This window comes from Rhinoderma darwinii, chromosome 11, assembly GCF_050947455.1.
Source record: "Rhinoderma darwinii isolate aRhiDar2 chromosome 11, aRhiDar2.hap1, whole genome shotgun sequence".
NCBI lineage: Eukaryota > Metazoa > Chordata > Amphibia > Anura > Rhinodermatidae > Rhinoderma > Rhinoderma darwinii.
The window spans coordinates 55560738-55578058 of record NC_134697.1 but is presented as its reverse complement, the minus strand read 5'-3'; the positions used below and the strand labels follow the sequence as shown (position 1 = coordinate 55578058).

General features: G+C 37.9%; 1 protein-coding gene across 1 annotated transcript in view; it reads right to left on the bottom strand.

The window, feature by feature from the left end:
* The window catches only part of SPOCK2 (SPARC (osteonectin), cwcv and kazal like domains proteoglycan 2), a 96324-nt gene that overhangs the window by 32390 nt on the left and 46613 nt on the right, over positions 1–17321 (bottom strand). Inside the window, exon 2 of the mRNA XM_075841561.1 lies at positions 7463–7471. Coding sequence (XP_075697676.1) covers positions 7463–7471 — 9 coding nt within the window. The remainder of the gene's footprint in view (positions 1–7462; positions 7472–17321) is intronic.

Sequence of the window (17321 nt, the reverse complement as noted above, 5' to 3'; positions counted from 1 at the left end):
AGAACTTTGGAGTTATAATTTTTCATTTTCTATGTATGGACTAATAACAATTAACCTTCAACAAACTCAGTATGGTTAAAGGGGTTGTCAGGTTCTCACACAACCTTTCAAATACCCTAAAAGGGAATATTGACCTGATAAAGTCATCTCTGGAAGAATGCCGGTATCCATTAAAAGAAGTGAAGCTCATTGATTGCAATGAGTGCTGTGTAACACTGCAGGGAAATGAACATTAGCATTCCTGTTATCCTAGCAATAGCAATGGATCAGCAGCTAGTATTAGTACTTCAGCCGTACGAAGCAGTAATACGGCACCACACTGTATCTCCATATGCCTCTGATTTTAGATGGAGGCATAGCATTTATATATATATATATATATATATATATATATATAAACCAAACCCATACCATGTTCTATCAAAGGGCAAATTATGGAGCTATTCACCCCTTGAAGTTGCTTCTATTTAAGAATGCGGCTATAATATGGTCACTTACAGGGGCACCATACTTGGAGTGTAAATGGCTCCTTAGTATGAGCTGTAGGGTCCCCGTACATGGTCCGTACACAAGGTATCCAGAATTTGGGAATCAGTCATTGCATTTATGACATTGTTTTCTCTCGATTAAGATTTTGACCCAATTAAAATTGATTTGAACTTAATTTTTTGATTCTGTTATTACATTGATGTAGAGCACTGGCATCTGTAACTTGTTTATTTGCAGCCACATTTCACACAGTGTTTTACTACTGGCTGACTGACGCTTCTTATTGCTGAAGCAACTACTTAAACACCAGTAAGATCATAGCTTTTCTGGCATTATAGGTTATTGATTGGCCACAGAGCAGCTGTTACAATGTCAACCTGTTCATCTATAAAATATTGCTGACTTGCTCTCTAGGGATCAATGAGTACAAGCTGAATTTGATTTGGAAATTAAGTCGAATATGGTAGATGCTTTGCTATTATGGTGTTTGTTGTGTTATAAAGAGTGCTGTATAAGTTTAGATTTTTATTTTTTTTAAACATAGAACTAGATCTATTCTATAACTGACATAAATATCTTGTATTATAAAAAAAAATACTTTATTACATTTTGGAACTGTTGGAGAAATGTATCTAGGCAATAAAATAAGGCAGCATCCTAGTACTTGGCCTAGAGCTCTATGAAGACAACAGGGCTCAACAGCAAATGCCCATCTAATGCTGTCAATGCAGTGGTTACTTTCCATCTTACATACTTTTACAGTCAGATGTTGAGTGTGTCACCTTAAGTGACATCATAGAGCCTGTATGGTGACCTCACTAAACTTTATCTGTCCTTTAAGCAGAACAGCAGGGTTATGTCTGACAGTCTGGTTACTGGGGATACACCATTGAATGTGGTTGTAAGTCCTTAGCAACCAGTCGGACTCAAATCTTTGGTTTAAGGAAGAATTGGCAAAGCACTGAAGATAAAGCACCCCCAAGGAGTTTGGAAAAATGAAAAATGTTCTTCTATTTTTATTAATGCCACATTAAACTTATAGACGTTCTTGTCGATGGCTGTAGCCTTCCACTATAAGGGTCAGTTCACACATAGCCTAAATACTGGGGATTATACTTACACAGAATTCTGTGTTTCTACATCCAGGCCGGCCTCCTGGGATGACGTTTCATCCCATGTGGCCGCTGCAGCCAATCAGAGGCTGCAGCGGTCACATAGGATTAAACAACATCCCAGGGCTGCAGAAGGTCAGAACGTCGGAGGGACGCGTCGCCATGGTAAGTATCAAAAAAAAATTTTGTGCAACTTTACGCAGCGGACATTCCGGTTGAAAAACTGCACCGGAATTTGGTGCGGTTTTTCGCTCGGAATTCCCTGTGTCGCATAGTTTACACAGCACATCCGACCTGTGTGAACACAGCCTTATTGTTCACATGAATAAAACAGTTCGAACCAAAAGTTTCCCACATCTAACTAGTAGCTATTGCCTATAGGCAACACTGACACTTTTTGTTACAACAGTTTTCATAAATTATGACCAGTGTGTTCTACTAGTCCTATGTGTCCTGGGCTCCTTTAGCTCAAATTGCTCCTACATCTTCTGAACTAAATCTTGAGTTTGAGTGCTGTCCACTTCCTCATGTTATACTTTACAATTAAATTATAGTCATTATTATAAGTGATATAACTGTTAGTAAACTGATTAGACCTTTTGCCACCTTGACAAACAGTGAATTGCTCTCAATATTGTAAGCTTCTTTTCTGATCCTTGAAGTAACATACAGTAGGTTCTTATCCCGCTGTCCTTGCTGAATCTGCCTAATTTACTCATAACCAAGGGAATTAAAGAGCTGATTAGTGTAGCATTGATGTGATTGTAATTAAACACCCACAGCAAGACTTTCAGACGAAGAGAAATCCTATCTGATCCAAGCACAAATGTGGTATCTCTAGTTACTGAAAAGATGTTAGGGAAAAGCTGAAGAGGTTCTGTCTAAATAAAGATGTGGAGTTAATTTTGGGTAAAAATTGGCTAATATACTGTATCTATTTATTCTCAAAAGTGCATATACTACTGACAATTCAATCCAAATTTATATACCGCATGACAATTGTATTGATGCTAAAGAATAAAATTGTACTGGTAATCTGTTAGAATTATAATTTTCAACTCCCATATCTATATATTGATGCATTCCTGTTGCCTACAGATTTATAAGCAAGTAATCAGATAGGCTTCATGAAATACTCTTTAATTGAGCCGTAAATGCCACAAACTCAGAGGGTCTTCCAGTATAGAACACTAATGAAATGTAAATTCGGTGGAAAAAATGGTGACATGTCATCTGTCAGGTTACAAAATAATTTCAATTTGGTCCTTAGTATTTCCTGATTATATTATTTGATAAATGATGAGATCTCAGAGCATATACTTCCTATTTGTACAATAATATCACATGTAGTACATTACTGCAAGCTGCCACTTATTTTATAGCTGCACTATGTCATGAACAAGTATCTGTATTTTTCTTGAGGGGCTAAAATGGAAGATTAACCTCAGAGCCTTCAATTGCAAATTTGAGAACATGCCATGGCCGTGTCATTTGGTCTCTGTAATTCTACTGTCATCGTCCAGGGATGTTCGATGATTTGGTGCTTGGACAATTAATTATTTTTGGCTTAGTTGATATCTTCTTTGATGTCAATTGACAACATCTTCAGTTATACCACATCTATCAAACATCAACTATCACAAGAACTGCCAATCTACAGCCATCTATTTACCTCTGCTGAAGTCTAATTTTGAGCTGCATTTTGTGGGATCCAGGCACTAATATGAATTCCATTACTGTAGTGGTTTCCAAATATAAATGTTTATTACGCTAATCATAGCCACAGAAGAAAACGTATAAACTCCCCCTATGAGGCTATTTTCTGAACATAAATCCTCTTCAAGCTAAGTTGATTTGGGAGAATTTCACTAAAAGTAACAACCAGGAGACCAAAAACAGACTGTGTTTATTATATACACAGTCAAGTCACATTATTATGACCGCCTCCTACTTTCAACATCGGCAGCACTTAGCCCATGAAGGAATTGATCTGTCGTGGGTTAGCTTGGCGAGGTGTGCGATATGCTGAGGTGTGCTCCATATGAGGTGTGCAATAGGCTGTCTGAATACATATCACTTGTTGTTGCCATGGGTAAAAGGGGTGATTTATCGGAGTTGCAAAAAGGGATGGATTATTGTCCTTCGGGGTATGGGTGACAGTATTTACCAAACAGCGCAGTTTGTGAACTGTCCGCGTGCTGCTCTGGTGAAAGCGTATCGTGAGTGGACGAATGACACCATTGGGAATAACCGACGTGGAAACCAGAACCCCACGTGTCATTGATGTGAGAGGTGAACGTCGACTACGAAGGTGTGCGAGGGCCGAATGACACGCTACAGTGGAGCAGCTCAATGTGAATATCAACTAGGGGGCTACCAGACGTGTGTCTAAAACAACAGTTCAGTGAACTCTACTGCGTATGGGGCTCCAAAGCAGACGGATGGTCACTGCTCCTATGCTAACAAAGGTGCATCGGTAAAAAAGGCTTAATTTTGCATGGCGGTATCGGAATTGGACCACCGATGTTTGGAAATGGGTTGCCTTCTCCGATGAGTCACATTTTCTGCTTCATCGAATGGATGGATGTTGGCGTGTCAGATGAGAAACATCAGAGAACAAACACTCTGCAACCATTACTGGAAGAACACAAGCTGGTGGTAGCAGCGTTATGGTCTTGGGAATTTTTTCATGGCATTCTCTGGGCCCACTTATCCATGTGGAAGGCACACTGAACCGATTTGGGTATGAATCCATCGATTTAGGTATGAAACCATCATTGCAGATCACGTCCACCCAATCATGCTGTTAGTCTGCCATGGGGCAGATGGAAAATGCGACACGTCACACAGCTAGAAATGTCCGACAGTGGTTGGAAGGGGAACGACCAAGACTTCCATGTATTTCCCTGGCCCTCTAATTTGCCAGACTTGAACCCAATTGAGAATCGGTGGGACCAACTCGATCATCTTGTTCGCTCTATGAATCCTCCCCCACGCAACCTCCAGCAAATGTGGGATGCACTGCAGTCAGCATGGCTCCACGTACCTGAGACATCCTATCAGCACCTTATAGAGTCACTCCCTGCCCGTCTAGCTGCTGTCCGTGTTGCACACGGCAGTTACTCTTGATATTAGTTGGTGGTCATAATAATTTGACTCGACTGTGTACATTACGGAGACCAAGTGTCTCTGTTTTCAATAGACTAGACTGGCCTCAGCCTTTGTCTATTTCCATTTTGTTTTTTTAGCATAAGCATACTTGTTCCCATTCTATGAGTTCGATTTGGAATGCAATATTTAGAGAAAGATTACAATATTTGTATTCAATATACAGTACCGTGCAATAGTGTTAATAGTTTTTTTTAATTAATTAACAAAATGCAAAATTATAGAACAGAAGAGAACTCTAAATCAAATCAATACTTAGTGTGACCACCTTTTGCCTTCAATACAGCATCAATTCTTCTAGGTAAACTTCAGCACAGTTTTTGAAGGAACTCGGCAGGGAGGTGGTTCCAAACGTCTTGGAGAACTAACCACAGATCTTCTGTAGATGTAGGCTTCCTTAAATCCTTCTGTCTCTTCATGTAATCCCAGACAGACTCGATGATGTTGAGATAAGGGCTCTGTGGGGGCCATATCATTACTTTCAGGGCTCCATGTTCTTTACACTGAAGATAGTTCTTAATGACATTGGCTGTATGTTTGGGGTCGTTGTCCTGTTGTAGAATAAATTTGGAGCTAATCAGCCTCCCTGATAGTATTGCATGATGGATAAGTATCTGCCTGTATTTCTCAGAATTGAGGACACCATTAAACCTGATCAAATCCCCAACTCCATTCGCTGAAATGCAACCACAATATCAATATTCTGCACACCAGTTGCTATGTTTCCATGCATAGTTGAGTCGCTTGGCCTTGTTTCCACGTCTAAGGTATGGCTTTTTACCCGCAATGCTTCCATGAAGACCATTTCTGTCCAGACTCCGCCTAACAGTAGATGGGTAAACCTGGGTCGCCCTGGTTTCTGCCAGTTCCGAGCTGATAGCACTGATGGACATCTTTCGACTTCGAAGAGAAGCAAGATGTGTCTTTGATCTGCTGCACTAGGTTTCCTTGGCTGACTACTGCATCTACGGTCCTCAACTTTGCCCATTTCTTTGTATTTCTGGAAAAGCACACCTTGAAACTCAAGTCTGCTTTAAAATCTTTGCCTGGGAGAGACCTTGCTGATGCAATATAACTACTCTGTGTCTTGTTGTTGTGCTCAGTCTTGACATGGTGGACCTGTGACATGTCTTCCACAACCTCACCTTTGTAGCTGAGTTTCCTCACCCAGATTTAAGCCTCCTACACAGCTGTTTCTGTTACAGTTAATGACTGTCTTTCATCCTACATATGAAAATGATGATTATTATCACCTGTTTGGTATAATTGGTTAATCATACACCTGACTATAATCCTACAAAATCAATGACTTAGTGCAGGTGTACCTAGAATAATTGATACTGTTTTAAAGGCAAAGGGTGGTCACGCCAAATATTGATTTAATTTAGATTGCTCTTCTGTTCATTAACTTTGTATTGTGTTAATTGATAAAAAAAGGATTAACACTTCTATTTTTGAAAGCATTTTTACATTGCAGCATTTTTCGACAACTGCCTAAAACATTTGTACAGTACTGTACAGCAAAGATGACAGTCTGACAATACTATTACAAGGCATTTGCGACATTGCTTGCTTTAAAAGTACATCAGTCAAATATTTTCTGTACAGAATCAAGTAGAGCACAGATTAACATTATTATTACAGTCCTCACATTTTCCTATGTGTCAAAAAATAACAATAAACCTGAGAATGTAATATAAACTTGTGATTAATTGCTTAAATCAATGTGTCAAAAATATGATCCTTTGATATTTGTATTAATGAAGATCCCCTAGTATTGCTTTCAAAGCTCACAGGAATAATTTCAGGAGGTGCATGGTCAATACATGTGATAGGAAAATACATCTGGTTTCATAGATAAAGGTCACACTGCAAACAACACAGTAAAGTATTACAATAAATGTAATCTTTGCTGTATATAATCCAATCTGCATTTGAATTTCAAACAGATTATTTCTCATTCTATATGAAATATTAAAGAGCAGTGAAGACAATAGTATGTATACTGATAAATTATTATATACATTGCTGCTGAGAAGAACCATCCATTAACAGTGCAAATATAAAGCACATAACATTGCATGTATCAGGTACGGATTGTGTGGTGCTGAACGGACAGCGTCACAGTCATATAATGGGAAGAATGAAGGAATGATCACATAACCATCACATGTAATGGTGAATATTTTAATACATTAAAGCAGTTGTCCAGTTTCTTGCAAATAATATAAAAAGTCTGGGATGATGTGCTAGGCACGCAGGGATTTATAGTTGTCATGTGCTGTCAATCACCTACAATTCTGCCTGGCAGAATGGAAGATGGGAAAAGACAAAGGGTCAGCAGTGATAATAAATTATATAAAAGAGAAGCACATTATGTATTTTTCCACACATTCAGGTTGAATATTCAAGAAAACCAGTTCATGTGCCGGCTCATTTATGTGTCAGTTTCATTCTGGTGACCGATCACCTTTAATAGTAGATTGTCAGACACTTTGAATATCTACCTTGGATTTTCCAGCTAGGGATGTGTTCACGTCTGCCACATACGAACATACCCTCATACTACTAGTACCAGGATGTCACACAGAATTATGTCTATTATAGCTGACATCAAACCACAGCCTGAGAAGTTCAATTTATGAATAACAAGCTTTACCGAAAATGACAAACAAAGGACAATTAGTTCTTACCTCCACCTCCTTTGTCAGATAGTACAGAAGCATGGAAAGAAAGAAAAAAAATCTGTGTTAGTCAATTTGCAGAGTTAAAGTATATCATAGTGCAGGGTAAGTACAGTCTTGTATTATACCCTCATTGCCACATCTTTGTAGATCACCATTAGAGGGCAGTAGCGAGTAAGTGCAATTGTAACACCTTTATATAACCTGCTCATAACAAATCTAAAAAACAGAGAACAGAAGAAAAGATCAATAAGGGGTAAAATAAAACAAAGCCCCGTTGTAATACAGGGATTGCGTCAGTACTCCCGATAAGCAATTTAAGGGCCCACTATTTTAGCTTTTATAGGTATCTTGCCAAAATGTGAAGGTGTCTACCTGTTAACAGATTTGCTTTTAGCCTGTCTAGGTAAGTTAAGATATTACTTAACTACAATTCTCTAAACTTTTTCATCCGTGACTGGGGATATTGGGCCTGTGTGTACTATACAGCTGATCGCTGCCATTTACACTTTCTCCGGTTCTGCTCTCTTACCTGAGTATGACCAACCTACAATGTTTGCTATCTAGTGCATTTCGTTCATAATGTAAAAGATATAAATTTCCCTAAATTAATATTGCTTTACCATTAAAACATTGGAAATTTCAATGCGGCATCCAGCCAAGTGATTTCAATGAGACAAAGCGAGATCCTGCAAAGACACAGGTGGTCCCTGCGCCACCTATGACAATATTAGCATTCAGACGAGTTAATATTCCTTGCTCTTCACCTTGTGAAATGGGAATATGTTAATTTAATTCAGCTTTGACTTTTTTGGTCTGCAAATTGTGACCACAGCTTCATATTCTACTGCTCTGCATATAAAATGCCTGTAGTTATTCAAGTTGATGCATTAAGCCCTTATCGACATTTCCCACATTGTGTCCAGATGCTCGGCAGAAGCACAGATCACACCAGTGGCTCCGCTTCAATTCTGATGGTGGCAGAAAATGAGGGAGAACTTTGACTCTTCAGCTAAAGAGTCGCTCTCCACAGGCAGATGTAATTAAAAACTTGTGATGCACAGAAAACGTTGTGATTTATGAAACGCTCTGCACAGGAGCTATTATGGGATAATCTCTGGAAGTACATTTGAGGAAAATAACAGTTTACTGTTTTCCCATTTAATACTACAACATATCTTTTTGCTCTAAGCAGATGGTACTGTAGTATTCTAAAGGGGCAATGCAGAATTTGTGGAAATGCATAAAGAAGGAGGGAGCCCGGGCATGCTGATAACCGCACCGCATACTAATCATCATAAACATCAATGTGTAATAAATGTGATAACATACAGACAGCCTTACATTCATCATTATCTTGTCTTGAATACAGTAAAAAATTGACACTTTTTGATAATCTGCCAACCCCAATTTCTTGTTCAGAACTCTTTATGTTTACTGGTATACCCCTTTATTCCTGAGCATGATACATGGGTTATACAATTTTAGATAAAAAACAAAAATTGATGGGTGTGGAGAATTTTTTAAAAAAAAGAGGAATGGTTAAAGAGCAGGTGGAGAGTGCCAAACTATCATGTACACGAGGTCCTGATGATAATGATACAGGTTGGAAGTCTTCTATATTCACAACTAACAATGTGCTGGAAGAATACCAAATGCCATTGTTGAGCATCATTACAACTAAACAAACCTTTATGAAATGTGTATATATATAAATCATCAACTGTAGACATCAGGTTGATTTTCGAGCATTAAAGACCATGTCCAACTATTTTATGTATTGCTCCAATGCAACTAAAATAAAAACAAGAAGGAACTTTGCAAGCCTTGATTTAAAATTTCCATGGTTACAGACTACAATAAACCCTGTGTAGTCTGATTATACCCCTTGCTTCTGTCCCCTGTATCCTGCTAACATACATTTGGTTATAGAATATATTATGGCAAGTAAACTTGTTATGTCTAGCAAGGGGAATATAGGTTATTGTTGTGAAATTGGGTTTGTGATATAACAATAATGTACTTTCTGTCTCCCGGTACTGTACATATTCTTTGTAAAAGTCATTTATTTTTCCCACCTACACATTGGATGTTGTTTAGCGCTCAGCTCATACTATTCATGAATGGTTTTTTGTTATAAGGTGATATAACTATCTTCTTCTAGACAAGCATACGGCCATTTATAAAGCATAGAACAGATTTATAGAAAATCTTCATGTTTAAATGGAAAAGTTTGCCATAACTTGAAAAGCTCCTTTATGAACAGGAGGAGATTTATTCCAAAAAAAACAAAAAACAACAGTGGCCGAATTGCTCCTGACTTTCTAAAACAGGCCGGAAAAGTGAAGCAGCATCCTGATTGGTTGATATGCAGCTCTTCTATGTGTCCCTTTAACTACTTTTCTGCTGCATATCTTTCACATTTTCATGTATGTAAATGTAAGGTTCTGGAATGCTGTCATATATGTGACAACATTCCAGAACCTGTTTGTTAGAAATCTTACATTGGGATAAGCATCTAAAATGCCCGTATCTGTTAAAAGGAGACCATGTTGCTTAACCAGGCAAACACTATTCAGTTATTATATTTGGACACGCATTTGAATGCATTTTGTCTAAAAACTCACATTTGAGCAATAAACCTACTGCACTTGCGGGCAGATGATCTACCCATAGTTGACCTAGTGCTAATCCTTTCTGTGCACATTGATTGTGCTGGAAATTATGCAATCGCCTTAGGGGAAAAAAAAGGGTATTTTTTATTTACTATAAACTGGAAGTCCCTGAAACCGTTTTTTCTGCTTAAAGGTTTATCATGGTCTGGTAATGCCACTGCTACCAGGCGAAAAACAATTCTACTGCCAAAGAATAATCTGTCAATAAGAAGTTATCTAGGAGACATTAAAATTTAGCAAGATTAAGGGGGTTGTACAGGATTAAAGACATGGCTGCTGCCACACCTGTCCATTGGTTGTGTCAAGTATTGCAGCTACGCTCCATTGAAATGAATAGAATTGAGCCAAAATACCTCAAAGACCCTGTAGGCAGTAGTGGCATTGTTTTTGGAAGAAAGCAGCCATGTTTTTCTAATCCAGTACAACCCCCTTTAATGGCTCATGCCCACGACTGTATTATGGCTACTTGCAAGAGATATCAACTTAGAGCCAAATACAGGAGCCGATTCCGTCCTGTGAGATCAGGAGGACTCATCTATCCATAGAGCATTGTTACAAACATTTTGGAGATGTTTTCCTTCAAATGTGCGGTGAGTATTAATACTACTCTGAAATCCTATATATACTCAGTCTCTAATTGTGTTTTTAGATTAATCTCGAAGATCTTTGGGTGTTCTTCTTGGATGTTTTGGAGTCACCACTTTGCCCTTGGAGTCATTTTGGCAGGCCAGCCACCCCCAGTAAGCCCACCACTGTTCCACATCCCCTAATATAAGAAAATGTCTTTCGCTGGGGTTTAATGAAGCTCAGTAATGTCATTGTAACTCTTTATAGTCTAGTATATGTCATCAACAGTTTATCTTCCCATTTCTTTTGGAATTTTTTAAGATCATAGCATAGTATTTTTGTAGTAACTTTATGGTGTGAGGTTTATATTCAACTGTATCTGCACTTAATCAGAAAATTCTTAAAGGGGTTGTCTGGTGTGGACATCCCCTATTCATGTGAAAGGTTTCCCAACAAAAAGCATGTCACAAGGGGCAACAAAGTCTGGAACCCATGCGATCAGCTGTTACCAACAATGGTGGTTTTTAACATTTTCGCATCCGTGATATTGAGGTTAATAATTGTAATATGGTGTTATTTGGTTACTCTAGTTCTCTTTGTTTAATTTCATAAATTGTTGTAAATATACAATATTATGGTATTTATATAAAAGCGGGCACTGACACAGCACTGTCTCTTAGAAAATCTTCCGCTATTTTGATTGGTGAAAATAGTTCAGTTAAGATTAATTTTAGTATCTTAGCATTCATTGAACCTTTCTCTAATATTTAAAGGGGTTCTCTGAGATTAGAAAATAAATGAGTCTACTATTTCTTTTCTGAACTTGCGCTACTATTGTCCATGAGCTGCAATACCAGATACAGCCCATGGACAAGAGTGGAGCTGTTTCTGGTAAAAAATAGATAATTTTTCCTATTGCCACAAAACCCTTTGTATTGCAAAAAATGTACATGACCCACATGAGAATTCATTTTTTTAGGCAAGTTATATAAATGAAATATACAGAGTTGAATCTATACAATTAACATAGGAAACATGTAGGAATGCTGGAGAGTTATAATGGATTTAATTTATACCTTTCAGCCATGTAGCAAACACTAATAATTCTTCCTCCATGACAGCAAAGCGTAAGCGCTCTCCCAGCATGCACCAATGCACACCCAGGGAGTAATGGAGTTTCACTCAATAAAATTAGAATTATGCAATTATTTTTTTATTTGCTTCACATATTACTCCTATGTGTCATTGACAGCAGTTCATAAAACCAATTTAAATCTTTGCTTGAACAGCTGAACAAATATTATAGAGGACGAAAATTATGCAAGTGGTTATTACAGAGGTGAAGTGGATAAACATACACATAAAATAATTGTGCCTACAAAAATGGAAAATGCCACAAGGAATATTCTGACAGTTAAGGACAGTGTTCTATCCGGCATGTCCTTCTGGTAAAAGAGATAGAGGCAGAAAGACATTAATGACCTACAGAGGCCCAGCAGCAGTCGTTGCCGGGAACAATGCTTCGCTGCCTCCAGGGACTCTGGGATGTATTCGTACAGTGCAAATAACAAGCAGCCAAGACATTTATTTACCAGAGCCAACTTAAATATGATAATATCGGTGAAAAGATCGGAATATTTTATCGTATGCTATAGAATCACTTGAATTTGCTCTGCAAGTACTTCTTTATGTAGTTGGGACCTAGAGAGCATTTAATGTATAAGCTGTATTTTTTAAAAACACTTTTACCGTCTCCTTACCTTATAGTAATAATTATCGTACATTATAGTGAATAAAGAAAAGCGTCAAGCAGTAGATTTAACAAGCGATTAAGTTTTCATATGCTAAAGAAAAATACTAGAGTTTAACCCACAGGGAGTTCAAAAAAATTGTAAAAAAATGATACTACAATTTCATTCCTAGAGATAAAGCTGTCGTTTTTGGTAAGGGCAGGAAAAGAATCTGTTAATATCTTGTTTCAGAACCTAAAAGTAACAGTTCTGTATCCATAAACACTTGCGATTTTTTTAAGGTGCCTGACTATAGTTGCCTTGTCGGTGTAAGGCTCAATTTGCACTAGAGATTGTTTGAATATTAGTGCGTTCCAATGTTTTTACAGAAAAACACGAAATGTTTCTGTTAACGTCCTTATTGATATACTGTAAATGGGATTTTTTTCATAGCAGGTGTCATCAGTTTGCTTCCATTTCACTAGGTTTTCATTGTAGTAGGAAGAGTAGCATAGTCTGTGACACTATACTACCCTGTAAAAAAGAACAGAACCCTGATGGATTCTCTTAAAGTTATAGGTATACCTATATGTGCGACTGTTTGGCGGCTGTAGGGTCTGTTGTATATGTATAGAAAAGTCTGTTTACTCTCAATCTCGTGGCAGCAGTCCTGCTTGTCTAGACACACGTCCATAGAGCAGCGGCATCAGCAGTTGCAGCCACAGATGTTGTATATAATTTCCTTTCTTGGTCTCATTTGATATGCAAACATTCTAGAGAACTGTTCGGTTTTTATATTCAATACATAGCAAGAATGCATCTCCAACTGGACTCCAAAGTCTAGGAGGCCTACAGGCCCTTCTGCCACATCGAGCCCTTTAGTCATTGGTGTAACTGCTATGGATACTACGGGGGCCCGCGAACTCAACAGGGCCTGGAACACAAGATCCTGACGCAGGCCAGCATAAAAAGGCATACAAAGGTACAGGGCCCCATAGACTTTTATGTGGGCCAACTCGGAGGCTGTAAGGAGCTGTAATATGGTAGGGCCTGATATAAATTTAGCTTAAACATGATATAATCAAACGTTATGTTTCAATTCCTTGCTATTTCAATATCAGTGCCATGTGTTGTCAATAAATTGGAATATTCTTTACCTGATCATAGCTTAGTGATGGATACAAGTCTATCCAGTGTCGGTATTCCTCTCTGAGCTAAATACCATGACTTTTATGTCTACTGATACATTGGTGCAAACTATCAGGACAGGAGAGAAGTCTGAGCTTCTGATGTATTAAGTTCAAGGGTTTTTAGCCTCTGAATTAAACAAGAATGGTCTCATTCACTGACAGTAAACAGAGATCTTGAAAAAACTGAAGAACCAAACATGATTATTTTTTCTTACATAAAGCTGCAAAATCCCTTTTACTTACTAAAGACATGGAGAGAAGTACATACAAATTCTCTATGGAAAACTGTATGAGGTAACAGACATTGCTCAATATTCCTGCATGTATAATACTCGTACATTATTTTTAATAATCATGATGATAATAATAACGAGTTCCTATGTCTCCCTTTATCTTAAATATGCAAGAAAAACAGCGGCAAGTATTTTAGACACGTAAGAGCTTCGCAGAACCTACTTGCTGTACAAATCGCTAACCTCACAAATTCCATCATTCAGACAGGATTTAGGTAAACCTGACCCCAGGTAAACAACAAGCTATAAATTAGGCATTGAAAATTCTAGACACATTTATTTAGAATATGTAGCAACAACAAAATATACTCTGACCCATTTAAAAAAGCGAACCACGATGATTAAACAGTTGGCAGATACATATCCAATTAAATCTGCATGCAACAGACTGAGCAGTGAAGTAATGAAAGGATAAGGATTAGGATGGAATAACGCTGTTTCACATTCCCTACTGCAATTACTTTTTGTTTTGAACTAAGTTGCTCTCATTGATCGTAGACGTGCTACATGTGTATTTTACAAGTTTATTCCATCAGCAGCTGAATAAGAACATGTTTCGAGTGGATTATATTGTAAGGTTTCCAACTAAAAAATGTTGACTGTAATATTGTATCTTCTATCAGTCCCTAAGGCTGGGTTCACACGACCTATTTTCAGGCGTAAACGAGGCGTATTATGCCTCGATTTACACCTGAAAATATGGCTCCAATACGTCGGCAAACATCTGCCCATTCATTTGAATGGGTTTGCCGACGTACTGTGCCGACGAGCTGTCATTTACGCGTCGTCGTCTGTCAAACGACAACGCGTCAAATATCAGCCTCGTCAAAGAAGTGCAGGACACTTCTTTGGATGTAATTTGAGCCGTTTTTCATTGATTCCAATGAAGAACAGCTCACAATTACGGCCGTCAAAGCCGTAATTTCAGACGTAAATGCAGTTAGGGTATGTGCACACACACTAATTACGTCCGTAATTGACGGACGTATTTCGGCTGCAAGTACCGGACCGAACACAGTGCAGGGAGCCGGGCTCCTAGCATCATACTTATATACGATGCTAGGAGTCCCTGCCTCTCTGCAGGACAACTATCCCGTACTGTAATCATGTTTTCAGTACGGGACAGTAGTTCCACGGAGAGGCAGGGACTCCTAGCATCATACATAACTATGATGCTAGGAGCCCGGCTCCCTGCACTGTGTTCGGTCCGGTACTTGCAGCCGAAATACGTCCGTCAATTACGGACGTAATTAGTGTGTGTGCACATAACCTCAGCGTGTGCACATACCCTAACATGTGTCCCTGTGCATAAAGACGGACAAATAAATTTTACTACTATTACTACTAAATGTTAATTTATTTATTTTTACTCAAAAAGTTGAAACAAATCCACCAAATATGTTGTATTAAAAGGAAGAGGTTTTTGGAATTTTATAATTAATTTAAGGTGGTCTCCCGTCATGTCATCAATGTCTGATCATTGGGGGTTGAATCCCAAGAGCAAGTAAGTACAAGAACAAGGGACCATTCACCTCCAATATGTAGATCGGTGAGGGACAAAGTAGTCAGACCTCCACTGATAAAACATTTATAGCATATCCATTCAAGACGTGACTTGAATGACCAATACTGACCACAGCATGAATTCATTTCATAAGATGATAAAGTCAAGAAAATGAACATTTCATGATATGACATCAACACATTTCTAATCCTGATGACAAATTTAATATGTGATTGAAATATGTTATTATTTACCCTCAAGTTTTATGACTTATTGAATGGACACTCAGCAGTCTCTGTAATTCAATGGAGAAAGTCACTCTTGGAAACGTTAAGGGTCCCTGTATCAAAGTTTTATAAGTCATATGACATTGTGGTGGGAAACCCTCTTAACAAATATGGATTTCTTATTTCTTCAAGCGGCAGAAAGCCATATACAACCAAATGACATGTATGACAAAATTTGGGAATGTTCTAATATGTTGAATCTTGATGTGCAATATTATCATTTCTGTTCACCATAAAATACTCTATATACCCCCTAAAAAGCCAAACTGTCATACCAGACAACAAAATCAGGTCTGCGACTAGACAGATTTATAAAGTCCTTTGTGCTACAATGGATAATTCTACACATGCTACAATGTACAAACTTACAAATTTAAATATAACAGTGTATATAGAAACATTTAGAATTTCTTGTTATGACTTGTTTATTATTTAATACGCTCCGGCCTTTTTTCAGTCTGTAATATAAAAAACAAAGAGTGGATTTTTTTCATTAAATGTGGTAGCTTTAAATGTGTCTAAATGTGGTTTGCATTTCTAAGGCTGCTAGTCTTAATGAAATGGATTTTAGTCATGGATATTTTTAATAATTCAAAAACTGCAGCAAGATATTAAAGTAAAAATGATCCATATAGTATAAGCAATGCATAAAATGTACGGATTCCATCATTAGCATGGAGTAATTGAAATAACCATGGAGATGGTTTACCAAGGAAAGTGAAAAGGAAAACATCCAATTACATATTGGCTAGATCTGACGTAAATTCCATAGAATACATCAACAACACATTGACATAAACTACTCTATTTTAAAGCAACAGCGTTTAAACCATAGAAATAAATTATTTACATGGCTTACAAAGATATTTTTTTCTTGTAAGTAATTTTTCAACACAAAAAGCTAATTTTCAGAATCACTGATCTTCAAAAGCTATTTCTTCTCTTTTAACAAAGTATTTGGATTTCCCGTAAAATTGGATTCACATCTGTAACTTTATTTTCTCATGTTCCCTTCATACTAGTCTCCGAAGAGTCTTTGTACATTTCTGCACCATGAAATTGGACCGTTTTTGGTTAATCGTGCCTTTTATAGGAATGGGAAGAGTTAATAATTAGGCAGAAATTATACCAACCAAGTAGATGATCCAATTAGCGGTTAAAAGGACTTTTCAGAAACTACCATCAAGCAAGAAGGAATTGCAAGCTTTAAAATAAGTGCCTACATTTTAATGCGGCTTTAAATTTCAAGAGACTCCTACAGGACTACATTTTTTTCGAAGCTGCAGAATCATGCAACCGTAAACCTCTTAAAGGTTACCCTATCGGGAGAATCTTTCCTTGGTGGACAGAGAGCCGGCTATATACAGCCAGGGTCTAATGAAGAGTATCTTGAGTCATAACATGTGCCACCCCCATACATTCGTTATACAGTTTTCTATTTTTAAGGGAAACCACCGACAGTATGCCATACTCCACACCTGCAACATCAACAAATAGTTATAGATCCTTACATGGTGAGGCCCACTCAATGGCGATACTATAACACCTCTGAGTGGGCCCTATTGTGGTCACTGGGGGTGCGACCAGGCCTGGAGGGGAAGGGGGCCTGCCCCTGATTTCCA